The sequence below is a fragment of the Aethalodelphis obliquidens genome, unplaced genomic scaffold, assembly GCF_003676395.1.
Source record: "Aethalodelphis obliquidens isolate GAN/ISIS:26980383/991018 unplaced genomic scaffold, ASM367639v1 scaffold18, whole genome shotgun sequence".
NCBI classification, from domain to species: domain Eukaryota; kingdom Metazoa; phylum Chordata; class Mammalia; order Artiodactyla; family Delphinidae; genus Aethalodelphis; species Aethalodelphis obliquidens.
In genome coordinates this window covers 26904281-26918703 of record NW_020837962.1, presented here as the reverse complement: position 1 = coordinate 26918703, position 14423 = coordinate 26904281, and the positions used below count along the sequence as shown (strand labels likewise).

At 38.2% G+C, this 14423-nt stretch overlaps 1 protein-coding gene across 1 annotated transcript in view; it reads left to right on the top strand.

Annotated features, from left to right (window-relative positions):
- The window catches only part of PLCB1 (phospholipase C beta 1), a 681896-nt gene that overhangs the window by 566454 nt on the left and 101019 nt on the right, over positions 1–14423 (top strand). The window contains exons 23-24 of the mRNA XM_027118192.1: positions 188–297; positions 12760–12892. Of these exons, the coding sequence (XP_026973993.1) occupies positions 188–297; positions 12760–12892 (243 nt within the window). The remainder of the gene's footprint in view (positions 1–187; positions 298–12759; positions 12893–14423) is intronic.

Genomic DNA, 14423 nt, shown 5'->3' with positions numbered 1-14423 from the left:
TAGATAGTCATATGGGTAGATGGAAGGATGGAAGATGGATGGTGAATCAGTAAATGGATAGGTAAGTAAATAGATAATGAACAAATGCATGGATGGATGGGTGATTGAATGGATGGATGGATTGATGGATGGTGGATAATCAATATCTCCAGGACCTTTGGATCTAAAATGTCTCTTCCCTATTTAGATGTGATTGAAGCTTTGTCAAATCCAATCCGATATGTGAATCTGATGGAGCAGAGAGCTAAACAACTGGCAGCTTTGACGCTGGAAGATGAAGAAGAAGTAAAGAAAGAGGTGAGAGGGTGTTCTAGTTTTGGGCACAGCGTGAAGCATGATTGCCACATCTCGTTGCTGGCTTTGCCTACATAACATCACCCCTCAGGAGAAGAAAAGAACACATTGGAAAACCACTTTGATGGAGTTCAGCCTCATCTCCCAAAACATCTATATGATACCCTGAATTTTTCGTATTTCATTCTCTTTTGGCATTCTGTGGCCACCACCAGCATCTTATTTTGTGATCACATTAAACAGTACACATCTTGCTGTTTCAGGGGAAAGTTTCTAGATAATTTCATGTTGATTAAAGGTGAATAAGGCACTTAAAAAAGAAGATGATCATCAAGTTATTTGGTGTTTTCTTTTGTCTTTAATTTAAAGTACAGGGTTTTCAAAGTGTTTTTGTGATTTCTTACAATACATAAGTTACTTAACACAGTGCCTGGTGTGTAGTGTGAGCCATAAAGTCATTACTATTATTACTGTATATATATGTATTATAATACATATTCCCAAAATAATTGGTGTATTATTCTAAATTAGATGTCACTATGCAAAGAATAATTAAGGAAGGTTCTAGAAATAATAGAAGTAAGTTTAAAAATATGGAGCCTCTGTGTAGACTGAAATAGAATTTAATGATTATTGGAGATGACAGCAATATTACAAATAATGATAGAAACTAGCTATTTTCATATTTCATTTGAATGTTCAGAGGTTAAATTCAGGGAAACATGAGAAAAATGGAGAGTTATCAGTATAGAAAAGAAAACCTTGAAAATTGTTTGGGTAACTATAACTAATAGCAAGTCCGTTAAAGTTGACGTTATTTATTAAATCATCTTTTTTCTTATTCCAAATGAATAAAGAAACCTAGGCTTATCATAGAAAATTTTTAAAATAAAAATGAGAAAAGAAAATCCCAAATAATTCACCTATAATCCAAACACCCAAGCCACCCAGAGATAACACTGTAAATATGGGGTATATATGTAGCTCATCTTTTTATGCACAATTAATACTTTTTCATAAAATGGGATAATATTCACAATCTGTGTTTTAACCTTTTATTTTCACTTAATGCAAACATTCTTCATGCCTTAAAATATTCTTCTACATGACTTTTAATAACTTCATAATGTTCTATCGTACATATGTACATAATTTATTTTTCCAATCTCCTATTGTTGGATATCTTGAATGCTTCACTATTTTAAACAGATCTTCAGTGAACATAACATAAATATGTTTTTGAGCACATTTATGATTATTTCCTTGTTTTTTGTATAGAATTTTAGAAATTTTTGATCTAAGATGTTGAGTTAATTGAACATGAGAGAAAATGAAATGTAAAAAAGAAAAATATTTAACATCAGTAAAATTTTCTGGGCTCTTATTTATACTGCAGGCATCATATCCTATAGAACCAATAAATACATATCATCCTCTCTGATGAAATTTAAAGTTAGACTGGAAAGTTTTATAAATAATGCTTTCTGTTGTATGCAGTATTATAGGGAAATTTTACACTGCTGGAAAATTATGCCTAATGGTAGACATGAATTTACTTCCAAATTAGGAGTTTGGGATTAACAGATACACCCTATTATATACAAAATAGATAATCAACAAGGACCTACTGTATAGCCCAGAGAATTCAATATCTTTTAACAACCTATAGTGGAAAAGAATCTGAAAAAGAATATATATATACATATACATGTATATGTATAACTGAATCACTTTGCTGTACACCTGGAACTAACACAACATTGTAAATCAACTATACTTCAATTTTTTTTTTTAAAAAAAAGCTATTTGGGGAGAATGTAATACTAATGGTTATAAAAATACAGAAGTAGAATTTTAGGTCAACATTTTTTTGTTTCTCCTCTAAAAATGATGGTCATAAGGATTTTCAGTAATGCTGATTAAACTCAAAGAATATTTGAACATTTGCAATTTTAGAAATAATTTTAGAGGCACTGAATCACATAGATTCCATATGGCAATAGAGAAAATACATTTTTTTCCTTTGAAATGTCTAAACCCTTAACTGACCTCATTTTTAAAGCTTGAGAAAAAAGTCATTTGCCCTACCATGTAATGCTGGGAGAGGAAAGTCATTTCACACCTTTGAACACCAGTATGCCCTTTATCTTGTCTTGTGATAATGTAAGTTTGTTTGAATGAGGCCACTGAAAATAAGTAACTGGTTTTCTCAAAAGAAAATTCTATCTAGGACATGGCAGGCACTGGAGACACTATTTTAGCAGCAAAGACTTTTTTAGTATAATCCTTTTAACTTGGTAGTTATAAAGGTCATTTCTATTTGAAAATGAAAGACTTTGTTGGACTACAAAATATTCCCAGAATTGAAACAGTCTACTAAATTATCTTCATAGAGTACTTTGCAAACCAAATAAGTAGGAAAGTTGAAAATTCCCCCATGCTTTGAACAGCAGGCATTTGTTTCAGATCATGTGAAATAGATAGATAGATAGGTAGATAGAATTACAAATATATATATAATTCCAGTATATAATTGGAAGTTAAGGGATAACAGAGATTTGAGTTGCTGGATTTATTTTGTCTCTTTTAAAGTCACAATTCAGGATGATGTGTTAGTAAAGTCATAGAAGTTTGCCTAATCTGAATCATAACAAAGGCTTTATCATATTTATAGTTATTTCTCTAAATAAAATATTGTTTAAAAACAAAGAAACAAAAAGGCTTCTCAGTAATCTTGCAGATACTGTTAACACTTTTGGTGTATGTCCTTCTAGCATGTTTTCTATGTATATATATTTTTCTTTACAAAAGTTCTTAATTTAAAAGAAAATGTTCCACAGCCCTAATAGTTTAATGTGGTTAATACAGATGACTAATGAGACATCAGTAACATTTTTATTTTCTATTTTTAAAATACACCTCTAGGGCTTCCCTGGTGGCGCAGTGGTTGGGGGTCCGCCTGCCGATGCAGGGGACACGGGTTCGTGCCCCGGTCCGGGGGGATCCCACATGCCGTGGAGTGGCTGGGCCCGTGGGCCATGGCCGCTGAGCCTGCACGTCTGGAGCCTGTGCTCCGCAACGGGAGAGGCCACAGCAGTGAGAGGCCCGCATACCGCAAAAAAAAATAAATAAATAAATAAATAAATAAAAATAATAAAATAAAACACACCTCTAAAGAGAATAAAGTAAATATCCAATGTACTGACTGCAAAATATTATGTGATATTCCAAATGCAATATTTGAACATGACTTGTTTTTAGCACGTCAAGGAGTGCAGAAACATTTTACTGAGTGCTTACAATGTACCTGGCACCATTCTGAGCCTTTTAATGTTTATTAACACATTAAGTCCTAAAACATCCGTATTTCTTAACGACTATTTTTATTGCTGTTTAACAGATGAAGAAACTGAGGCACTGAGAGATTCTGTTCCTTGTCCAGTGCCACACAACTACTAAGGAGCAGAGTTGGGATTGAAATCCAAGCAATCTAGCTCCAGAACTCATGTTCCACACCAACACTTCTAGAGGTTTAATGTGCAGACCAAGGCATCATAATAACACGCTGATCCCATCTAATAACATAGGTCTGGACTAGGGCCTGAGGCTCAACATCTCTGACCAGCCCCAGGCGATGGGATAACACTTCCATGGTCCACACCTTGAGTAGCAAGGGTCTACACTACACCACATCTCACTACCTCAATAACAAAACTGTAATTTTCTACTAACCTTTAATAAGGACTAGCCCTTTTGCATCTTTCTGTCCTCTGTAGCAGGTCACCTGGATGACTGACCACAGAATATAAGACCTTTACTTTAAATAATAATCCTTTGAATTGAATTTTCTGTTGAATCAAATGTCAAGATTTCTCTCTTTAAATCACTGGATATTATTAGAACTTGTTCTTCAGTAAGTTAGGTTTATATAAGTTAGGGATCTATTCGGCTAGTTTGTACACTGCCTGCTGGCCCTCTATCACCTGTGTGTTCATGATACAAGTGAAGGTGTGTGAGTGGTCTTCACATTCTTTTGATGTTGAAAAGAGAAAGCTGTTTGGTAGTATTCAAATTTCATTTATTCCAAGAGGCCTACTTTATTTATTTATTTTATTATTATTTTATTTATTTATTTATTTTATTTTATTTTTTTGCGGTATGCGGGCCCCTTACTGTTGTGGCCTCTCCTGTTGTGGAGCACAGGCTCCAGACGCGCAGGCTCAGCGGCCATGGCTCACGGGCCTAGCCGCTCCGCGGCATGTGGGATCTTCCCGGACCAGGGCACGAACCTGTGTCCCCTACATCGGAGGGCAGACTCTCAACCACTGCGCCACCAGGGAAGCCCAGGCCTACTTTTTTAAGTTGTCAGATTCATATGCTCTTATAAGTGAACTGAAATTTATCTAAAATAATGTATTTCCTAATTCTGTGTATGGCACTGTGGGCATCTTCAATGGGATTGATTATTTGAAAAGAAAAAGATCCTATGGTATGGTATGAACTTTACCAGTAGGATAATCCAACAGAAAAAAATCCAAGGTGGTGCTCTCAAAAAGTTAGAGTGTTTAAACTTAATAAGGCCTTGGGTGTCATTTAAATTTTCCAAGATGGGAGCTTGACGCTTTACCCACTGTCCAAGAACTTGGCACTAAAATCAAAGATGAGGTTTAGTGGTCATTTTGGATTCTCTTCCTCCTCAAATAATGATTTAGCAAAATACCAACTTACATAAAAGAGAAACAAATATTAGAGGTAGTTGGGGAGGTGGGAGGGGTTATACTTTAGCTTATAAAAAAGCTCTAAGTCCTAGGGGTGTAATGTGCAGCATGGTGACTATAGTTAATAATACCATGTGTATACTTGAAAGTTTCCAGGAGAGTAGGTCTTAAGGGGTCTCATCACAAGAAAATGTTTGTAACTATGTGTGGTGATGGATGTTAACTAGACTTACTGTGGTGATCATTTCATAATATATACAAGTATGGAGTCATTATGTTGTACATCTGAAACTAATATAATGTTATCTGTCAATTATATCTCAAAAAAACCTCTGTACTTAGAAAAATACATACACTAAATAAATGTTTCTTGATAATGATGGTGATAGTCCCATAGTCTGATAAAAAATATTAAGAAATTTTCTCTTTTAATATTTTTAAATTATAGATCAAGGACCATTTCATTCTAATTTTTCACTTGCATATGTATAAAAATATGCCACATATATCACAGAAGTAATGTCATGTTATTTTAAAGAAAATTTTTATGGAGTCACATGAATTTATTTTCTGCAAAGACTCCTAAGTGTAGTATTCCAGGTTTAAGTCAAATACAGACGTGCTATGATCTAAAATAAAAATTTGAAAGAAAAGAAAAAAAATACCAACTTACAGAAACAATAGTTTCTCACCATCCCTGAACTTTAAAGCATCCAATAAAGTAGGAAGAGAAAGTTTGCCTTTTAGGTAACGGCCTTTAGATAATGACCCTGTCCCTTTCATTTCTACACAGTTTTGGAGTTTACAAGGCACTTTGATTGGATACCCTGGGTAAAACTGGGCCTGAACTAGCACAAACATATAGTCCCCATTTTTAGAAGAGGGAACAGTTGCTTATAATGATAGAGTGACTTGCTTAGTATCAATGGCCAATAAATGGAGGAACCAGGGTCTTTTTAAATGAGATCTCAAGAGAAGACCATATATTCACTTGAGTTAAAACTACTCAATGAACAGTTCAATTCCACTGCTTTTACAGACCTCCTCCATAACAATTTTTAAAATTTCAATGGATTCTAATGAGGGGCTTTGGGTTCATCTGCCTAAAACAGCGATGAATCCAGAATCCATGCCATGACCAATACCATAGGGATTATAAAAGCATGACTAAATGACAAAGTTTTTCACTCTGCTTTACAGCAAGGTTTCTCAAATTTTAATGTGCATACGGATCACTCAGGGATCTTGTTTCAATACGGATTCAGATTTAATCGGTCTGTAGCAGGGCACAAACTTCTGCATTTCTGACAAGATTCCAGGTGACGCTGACACTGCTGGGCTGGACGATATTTTGAGTAGCAAAGCTCTCAGATTTTAGTATGTATCGGGATCACCTGGATGGCTCCTAAAAGCACAGATTGCTGGGCCCAACCCCAGAGTTTCTGGTTCAGTAGGTCTGAGGTAGACCAAGAATTGGCATTTCTAAGTTTGTAGCGATGCTAATGATGCTGGTCCAGGGACCACACATTGAGAACCAATGCTTTGGAGCCCTGCATCTGTCTCCCACAAGCACCTGGCTCTCCCCACATGGAATTGAATAGCCATTAATTCCATCCACTCTAAAATGTCAGTTCAATCTCAGGAACCTGGGAAGAGCTACAGGAGAAACTCTCCTTGGGGGATTGTCCAGAATCTGTTCTGTGAGTGATTGAGGATAGTCTTTGACAAATGATTTGCTTAGTTAATATAAAAGATACATTTCCAAAAGATGAATGTGAAGGGTGTTTGGCCCATGTTTTCTTTAAAGGAGGAACCCTTGATTTCTGCCTAACTCAAAGAATTCATTTCTGCTGATTTCTTTGGAGACTGTATCAAAATATTTCCAACAAATTAAAGCTGGTAGGAATGGTAACATAGGCAACACAAAATAGTCAGCAGAGCTGTCACCCTTTAATCTCTTTCTAAATAAGCTGTTGCAATTATGAACTAAATGCAGATTCTCTAGCCACAGACACAGAAAGAGCAGCATCTTCATATTTTTCACCCATTGATTCATTCATTCAAAAATATTTTTTAACATAACATTTAGATGGTTCTTTAGTTTCAGGATTTTGTCACTGATACTACATCTATTGATTATACATGAGGAGGAAACAAACTGTGGATGTCTCAATGCATTCATTTAATAAAAGCTTTTTTTAACACGCTGCATCAGTCACCATGCTGGGCAATATAGAGATATAATGATGAGAAAAATCAGATGCTCTCGTAGTCCTTAAAGTCTGGAGAAAGACTGTAATAAAAATTTACACAAATGTTTGTAACTTGCAGCTGTCACTAAGGCTTCAACAAAGAGACACCATGTGAATGCTGATGATTTCTTTGTATGATGACACATATGATGACAAAAACTGAAGTCAACAGATGAATTTATTCAGCTCCTTAAAGCTGTCTTTTGCTTTAACTCACTTTGGTAAACTCTTAAAAATATCAGAGTTTTGCCATAATTTATTATAAAAATTTTCAAACATACACAGATGTTGAAAAAGAACACCCATATATCAATCACCTGGATTCCACAATTCCAATTTTGATGCACTTTCTTTATCACATATATATCCATCTATAAATCCCTCTATCCTTTCATTATTGCAACTGATTTTTGATGCATTTCAAAGTAGACTGCAAATATTAGCATACTTCATCCCTCAATGCTTCAGAACACATACATCAGGATATAGTTTTTAGAAATGTTCTGGAATTTTTAGAAATGTGGGGTAGATGTATCATCTAATTTCATTCAGGTAATATAAATTTAAGGTACCAGTTGTACGTGTGTTTAAGCAAGCTCTTTCTTAAGGGAAAGGCTAGTTTTGATGAAGCCACATCCACTGCCCACATTTGCCCTGAGTGGACTGGATTTCTGCATGATGAAATTATGAGTCTTGCCCTCAATATTCTGGAAACACTGATGACCTTGCCCTTGCCCTCACCCATCTAGTATCCGAGTCAAGATGCTGTCATCCTAACCACTACCTGGAAGGGACTGTACTTTTTAGATGACTCAGGAAGGACACCGACACCTCCAGTAGCTCAGTCAACACATTCTGGTGTTTGGAAGACCCTTAACTTACCATCTTAACCACCCCACTAAATTCCCCAAATTTGAGCTCTCTCTTGCTTCATCATCAGATCCAAAATTTCAGTGCCTGGGATAGAAATCTTTTCAACTAGCATACCAAATGGCATCTCCTCCTTCTCTAAAACTTGTAAAAATGGCCTTTCCAGTTATACTTTTACTGATCCACTTGTGTTATATTTTAAGGCGCTTCTGTTTATTTTTGATATAGTAAGGTTATAAATATTATTTTTTTTATAAAATCTTGGCTTTAAAAAGTCCACTGTTTCATGTTTTGAAGGAAAAATAGTGTAATGCTTTCATTTGGCCACTGGAGGGCAGTGACCTACCTCTGCTGTAGTTGATTTTTCTCTACCCAGCTAAGCAAAACTTGGTGCAAGTGAAATATCAATTTCTGAACCTTCTTTCCTTGAAATTTGTTTAATTGGATCCCAAGAGTCACCATTAAATTGAGAAAACTGATATTTCTAGTTCTTTTGTTTCTATTGTAATTTCCAGTGCAATGCGAAAGAATTTCAGGCTTATTTCATTCAAGCACATTAAAAAGAATATTTGGACAAAGACTGGGGAGAAAGCAAGTCACAAGTATTGACTTCCACTGATGCTTGTGAGTGGGGCAAAGAATTTGGTTTTTGCATTTCATCTCACATATCCACAGAGTGGGAATTATTCAACCTTTCAGTGATGATATCAAAAATTTAATTTTTAATACCTGAATGCCTTTTTAGTGCAACAGAGTAAGCTCTTTGAGAATGGTCTTTACATTTATACATCTCTGTATCTCCGCAGTAACGTAAGTTACTATTGTGGTTCCTTAAGTTGCTATTATCATAGAATACAGGGTGAACTAGTGCAGTAGAAAAGTTCAAACTTTAGACTATGACATATATTCAAACACCAGTCGCACCCTTAACGGTGTGCCTTCTAGCAAGTCTTTAGTAAAGACTTTAATAACGCCTCTGACTTCTTTGCTGTATAATGGAGTTGAGCGGCTGCCTTCGCTGTCTGGCTGCGACGAAGCTGGCGTGTGTAACGGTGTCTGGCACGCGGTGATCTACAGCTGCTACTATGGTCAATCTCCAATAGGGAACAGCCAATTCAAATCTGTATATACTGCCCTTTGTTAGCAACATATTTTAAGCATCAGTCCGATATATTTGCCACTATAGATTCTCACTAAATTAATAAAATCTGTTTCCAGAAAATCCTAAGAGGTCCCTGACAAGGGTCAGTCTACACAAGGAGCCCCAAATTCCTTAGCCCAGCATTCAGGGTCCTCCTTACCCGCTCTTTTCTCTCCACTTTTGCTGGGTCCCTGGGGCGAGGAGGTGGGGGGCGGGGCTGGGCTGCAGAACAATTGGCCCCGCCCACTGCGTTTCCAGCGGTGGCTCTGGGTACATTGCTGACTGACACAATCCCGAAAATCCAGGCAAACTCTCTCCTCTGAGCAGAGGGTACAGATGGGCAGCTTCTGGACCACTTGCGCTCTGAAGATGTGCTTTGTTTGGCATCTCAGTGTTTTAAATTGGGAGATATTGCACCAAAAATTCAGTTTCCCAGCTTTCCTCGCAGCCTAGGCAATAATTGGCTGGAATTCCCAGGAGCTCCCCCTCCAGGTCTGGGCACAGCCTCGCTTTGCCCTATTGCGTGAAATCTAGTCCATTTCGCTCATTTCCATCATTTCTATTGACTGCCTGTTACTGTACAGTGCCAAGGGTGCCCCTGCACCCCCCAGGGTTATGTGGTGCCATCCACCCTGCCTGGAGGCATCCCCAGGACCCCTGGACCAAGATTTCTCCAAAGCTTACCTCAAATCCAGCACCAAACTTTGGTGATCTCTTGATCCTCAGTCGTAACTACGAAGTGTTTGCCAGTGCATTTCCTCAACATTTATCTATTTTTAAAAAAATGTATTTGAATTCATACATTATATCAGTTTCTGCAATGTAAAGGGCTTTGTCTTACGTACCCTTGATAAGCAGAGCTTCTATTTCCTGCATCTTGATTCAAGTTAATGACTGAACTTGATTTCCCAAGGGCACACAGCCCCATGGAATGCCTGCAAACCTGGTACAGACAAAATAAGCTTACTGGGTTCATTTTGAATACACCTCCAGCCTGAGACCCCCAGGGCACTACACCTAGTTGCCAAAAAGAAGCCACACAGTATTGCCTTCATGGAAGCTGGCTTTCCATCACCTCCATGCTTTCCTCCATCAAAAGTTTCTTCTTCCCTATCCTCTTCCAGAGGGCTAATTTCAGCCAGCTATCACACCGGGAAGAATCTGATTCATCCCCACCTGTTTCCAGAAACCTGCCTGGATATAAAAAATGGGCAAGATCAGCCGCCCACAGAACAGGAGCACCTTCTGTTCCTGTTTTCCCGGCAGCTGAGTTTGGTGACCATGGGCGCCCCTATGGCTGGGAGGCTGGGAAGTTTTACCCCCACTGTACTCAAGCCAGAGGACCAAGGCCAATGGGTAACTTTGCTGATGACCCAGTGCTCTGTCCAGCACTCTCTTTACTTCAGTCTCTCCTGTGCAATGTAAATGCATTTCCTTTATGAATTGTGTGGTCAAACATCTATGATAGTTCAGTCTTCTCAAGTACCTCCTGCAAACCCAAATGCCTACAGGACTGAGGCAGGTAAAGTCTAAATGAGTCACAGGGGAGTGTCCTTAAAGAGGCAGAAACCCCTCCGTTCTCATCCAGAGCGGGAAAGCAGGCCCAGTGTTGCCCAATCTGATTTTTCAACTGAAGCAAGAGATCCATTTTATTAATGTAAAATCTCCTCATTTTTAAAATCTGGCAGCATTGGGTGAACATTTTGATGCACTCCATTTGGACCCTAGAACATTTCAATGCACTCCATTTGGACCCTAAGCCTCCAGTTTGCAATCTCTTGCCGAACAAAAAATATGAAATCCCTCCCCTTGGCATAATGATTCTAGGGAGACTTTTCCTGATGGATGTAACTGAATAACACAAACATACCAGAACTTCCCCATTCAAAGTAGCCATTTTTCAGAAGACAGAGTTCTGCATCGTGAGCTCTACAGGCTGCCAAGGTCACTGGCCTAGGTTCCTTAGCCCCCACTCTGCCCCCTGCCCCGCCACTGACCCCAGGCTCATCCCTTACATCTCAATACCATCAGCTCTGAGCAGAGCAGCCTGTGGTAGGTAAACAGGGATTGTTTGTTGAATTAAAATAAGTTCTGTCATCACCAAAAGCAGTGTTGGAACTTGTGTTTTAAAGATGCTTTGGGGGGACAGATTAAAAGCCACTTGTGACAATGTGTCATTATTTTCATTCTCATCTTACATTTTCTAAAAATGTTATCATAAGGCAATCTGCTGTCTGTAATTACATAACAAAATGTCACAACATTGAGCTCCAAATGACTCTTGGCCATTTCCTAATATATTTTCTTAATGTACAACAAAGTAGAGCATCAGGATAGCCTCGTTGTCAGTAAAATCTGCCTTGGACTCAGAAGGCAATTCTGAGACAAGAGTTGCAGAACCCTGAAAAGCATCGCTAAAATGGTATATAATCACTGAGGCAATTATTTTATAAAGATCAACATTTACTCATCAAACATTAAATGTTTGCTCTGCACAGGGCATAGCAGACTAGCTGCTGGAGGGAATGGAGTAGAGATTTCATAAGTTTTAATGTATCTGTTATTATTATTTATTGGTAGTATTATACAAGCTTAAATGTTTTATCTATTTATTTAACATGCACAAATTTACTCTGTGCCAGGAATTATTCTAAGCACTTTATGAATAGTAACTTATTTGATCCTCTAAACAACCTTACAATATAGATAATATTATGATCCCCAGTACATACGTATCCCCATCTATAAAGATGAGGAAAGTGAGGGACAGACAGTTAAGTGACTTGCCCAATATCACAATACTAATAAGTGGCAGGGCCAGAAATTGAACCCAGGTAAGTCTGGCTCCAAAATCGATGTTTATAACCAGTGTATCAATTAGCTACTGCTGCATAACAAACAATCCCCAACTTAGTGGCTTACAACATCAACTACTTATTATTGTTCATGAGTCATTTGGTCAGCTGAGCAGTTCTGTTGATCTGGACCAGGTTCAGCTAATCTTAGGTAGACTCACTTAAGTGTATGTTGTCAGCTCAGGGCTGGCTGGTCCAGGACATCCTTGTCTACATGACTCAGCTCTCCTCCATGTGGGCTCTCATCCTCCATGGCTATAGCAGGGGTCTGAGAAAGAGAAGAAACATTTGCAAATGGCTTTTCAATCCACTGCTTATATCTAGTTTGCTAGTCTCTCATTTTACCAAAGCAAATCACATGCTCAGGTCCAGAGTCAGTGCTGGAGAACACGTCCAAGAGCAGTGGGCATAGAAAAGCATAAATATCGGGTCCTTTAATACAATTAACTGGCCAGAATCATGGTTCAACACCATGCTGTTTTTACCCTGCTTTCTGCACAGTTTCAGATGTGATATTTCAGAGTCCAAATGAGTTGTGAAAATGCTATCAAATGTAGCTTTTTGGGTTTAGGAAGATCACAAAAGAACCATAAGAAGTGTGAAAAATTAAAGGATGTTTATGATTTTAGGCTGATCCTGGGGAAACACAGTCAGAAGCTCCAAGTGAAGCCAGGACAACTCCAGCAGAAAACGGGATGAATCACACTACATCCCTGACACCCAAACCACCCTCCCAGGCTCTCCACAGCCAACCAGCTCCAGGTAAACACTCTGATGAGAGAGCTGTGCTACATGACTAGTAGCCTCTAGTTTATATGTACCACTGAAGGAGGTAGCATGATTGACTTAGCGAAAACATCACATGGGCAAAAATGCATGGACTTAGGAGATGCTCCAGAAACATGTGATGAGGGAATGAATGAGGGAAGGAAGGAAGGAATGAAGGAAGGCCAAGAGACTCATAAGTGCTCATCTGGCTCTGCTGACAATTTACGAAGCCACAACAAAATATCACCCAGATTTCCCATGTCTTTATTTAGTGATGGATTATGGTCCATCTGCTGGCAGGGTGTGTGAAGGGTTCTTCAAGCACCTTATATGCAGCTATGCTTTAGAAGCACATTCTTAGTTCTACCTCACTAAGTTACGTTTCTGCCAAGAATTCCTTCGCATCTCTCTCCACTTCCTTTCACCAATTTTAAGTGCCTGTCATGAGCACGCGGCTAAATGCTTCACGTGGATTATCTCGTGTAACTCTTAAACCAGGCTTCTGAGGGTTGATTCTACCACTGCCCCCATGGTGCAGATGAATAAATTGCAGTTTTGAAATGACAAGGTACTTCTTGAAGGCCATGTCGCTATTGAAGAGTGAAGACAAGACTGACACCAGTTCTCCACGATCCTAAAATTCTTCCCTTTAGCTTCTATGCTCCTACTGAGACTACTTAAGAAAGGAGGTTGTTGAGATTAATAGTAATAAGGAGATAACCTGTGTATAAAAAGAAGTGATATTTTCAAATGAAGTTTTTATATACCAAATACAAACATTTAGTGTGTTTCTAGAATATGAATAATTAATTTAAATAGTGAATATAACCTTGTGCTTTTGAGAGTAGAAGAGAATTTAGCATTTGATGTTTTTACCTGGGTGCTTTGGAATCATTTGACTTACAGAATAATTTTTAAAATAGCACAGAATACATTGCAAAACTGGACCCCTCTTCTCTGGCATTAACATCTGTCAGAGTCACACCAGGAAATTAACAATGGCACAATACCCTGAACTAAACCACAGATGTTGTTTGAACTTCACCTGCTTTCCACTAATGCCTTTGATTGTCTCAGGTTCCAGCTCAGGATCCCACATTGTACTTATTGTCATGTCTCCTTAGCCTCCTTGAATCTGTGACAGTCCCTCAGTCTGTCCTGTCTTTCATGCCCTTGACACTTCTGAAGAGTCTGTTATTTTGTAGATTATCCTTCAATTTGGGTTGGCCTGATGTTTTCTCATGATTAAACTAAAATTACACATTTTTGGCGAGAACATCACAGAAGCAATGCTGTTCTGAGAGCATTATGTCAGGGGTATCTGATGTTGCTGTGTCTCATCATCAGGGATGTTGGATCACTTGGTTAAGGTGCCATCTACCAGGTTTCTCCACTGAAAGTTACAATTTTCCCCTTTATAGTTAATTGATATCTTAGTGGAGACACTTTGAGACTATGCAACTATCCTGTTTCTCCTTAAACGTTTGTCTGGTGATTTTGGCACCCTCTAATGGATCATGCCTGC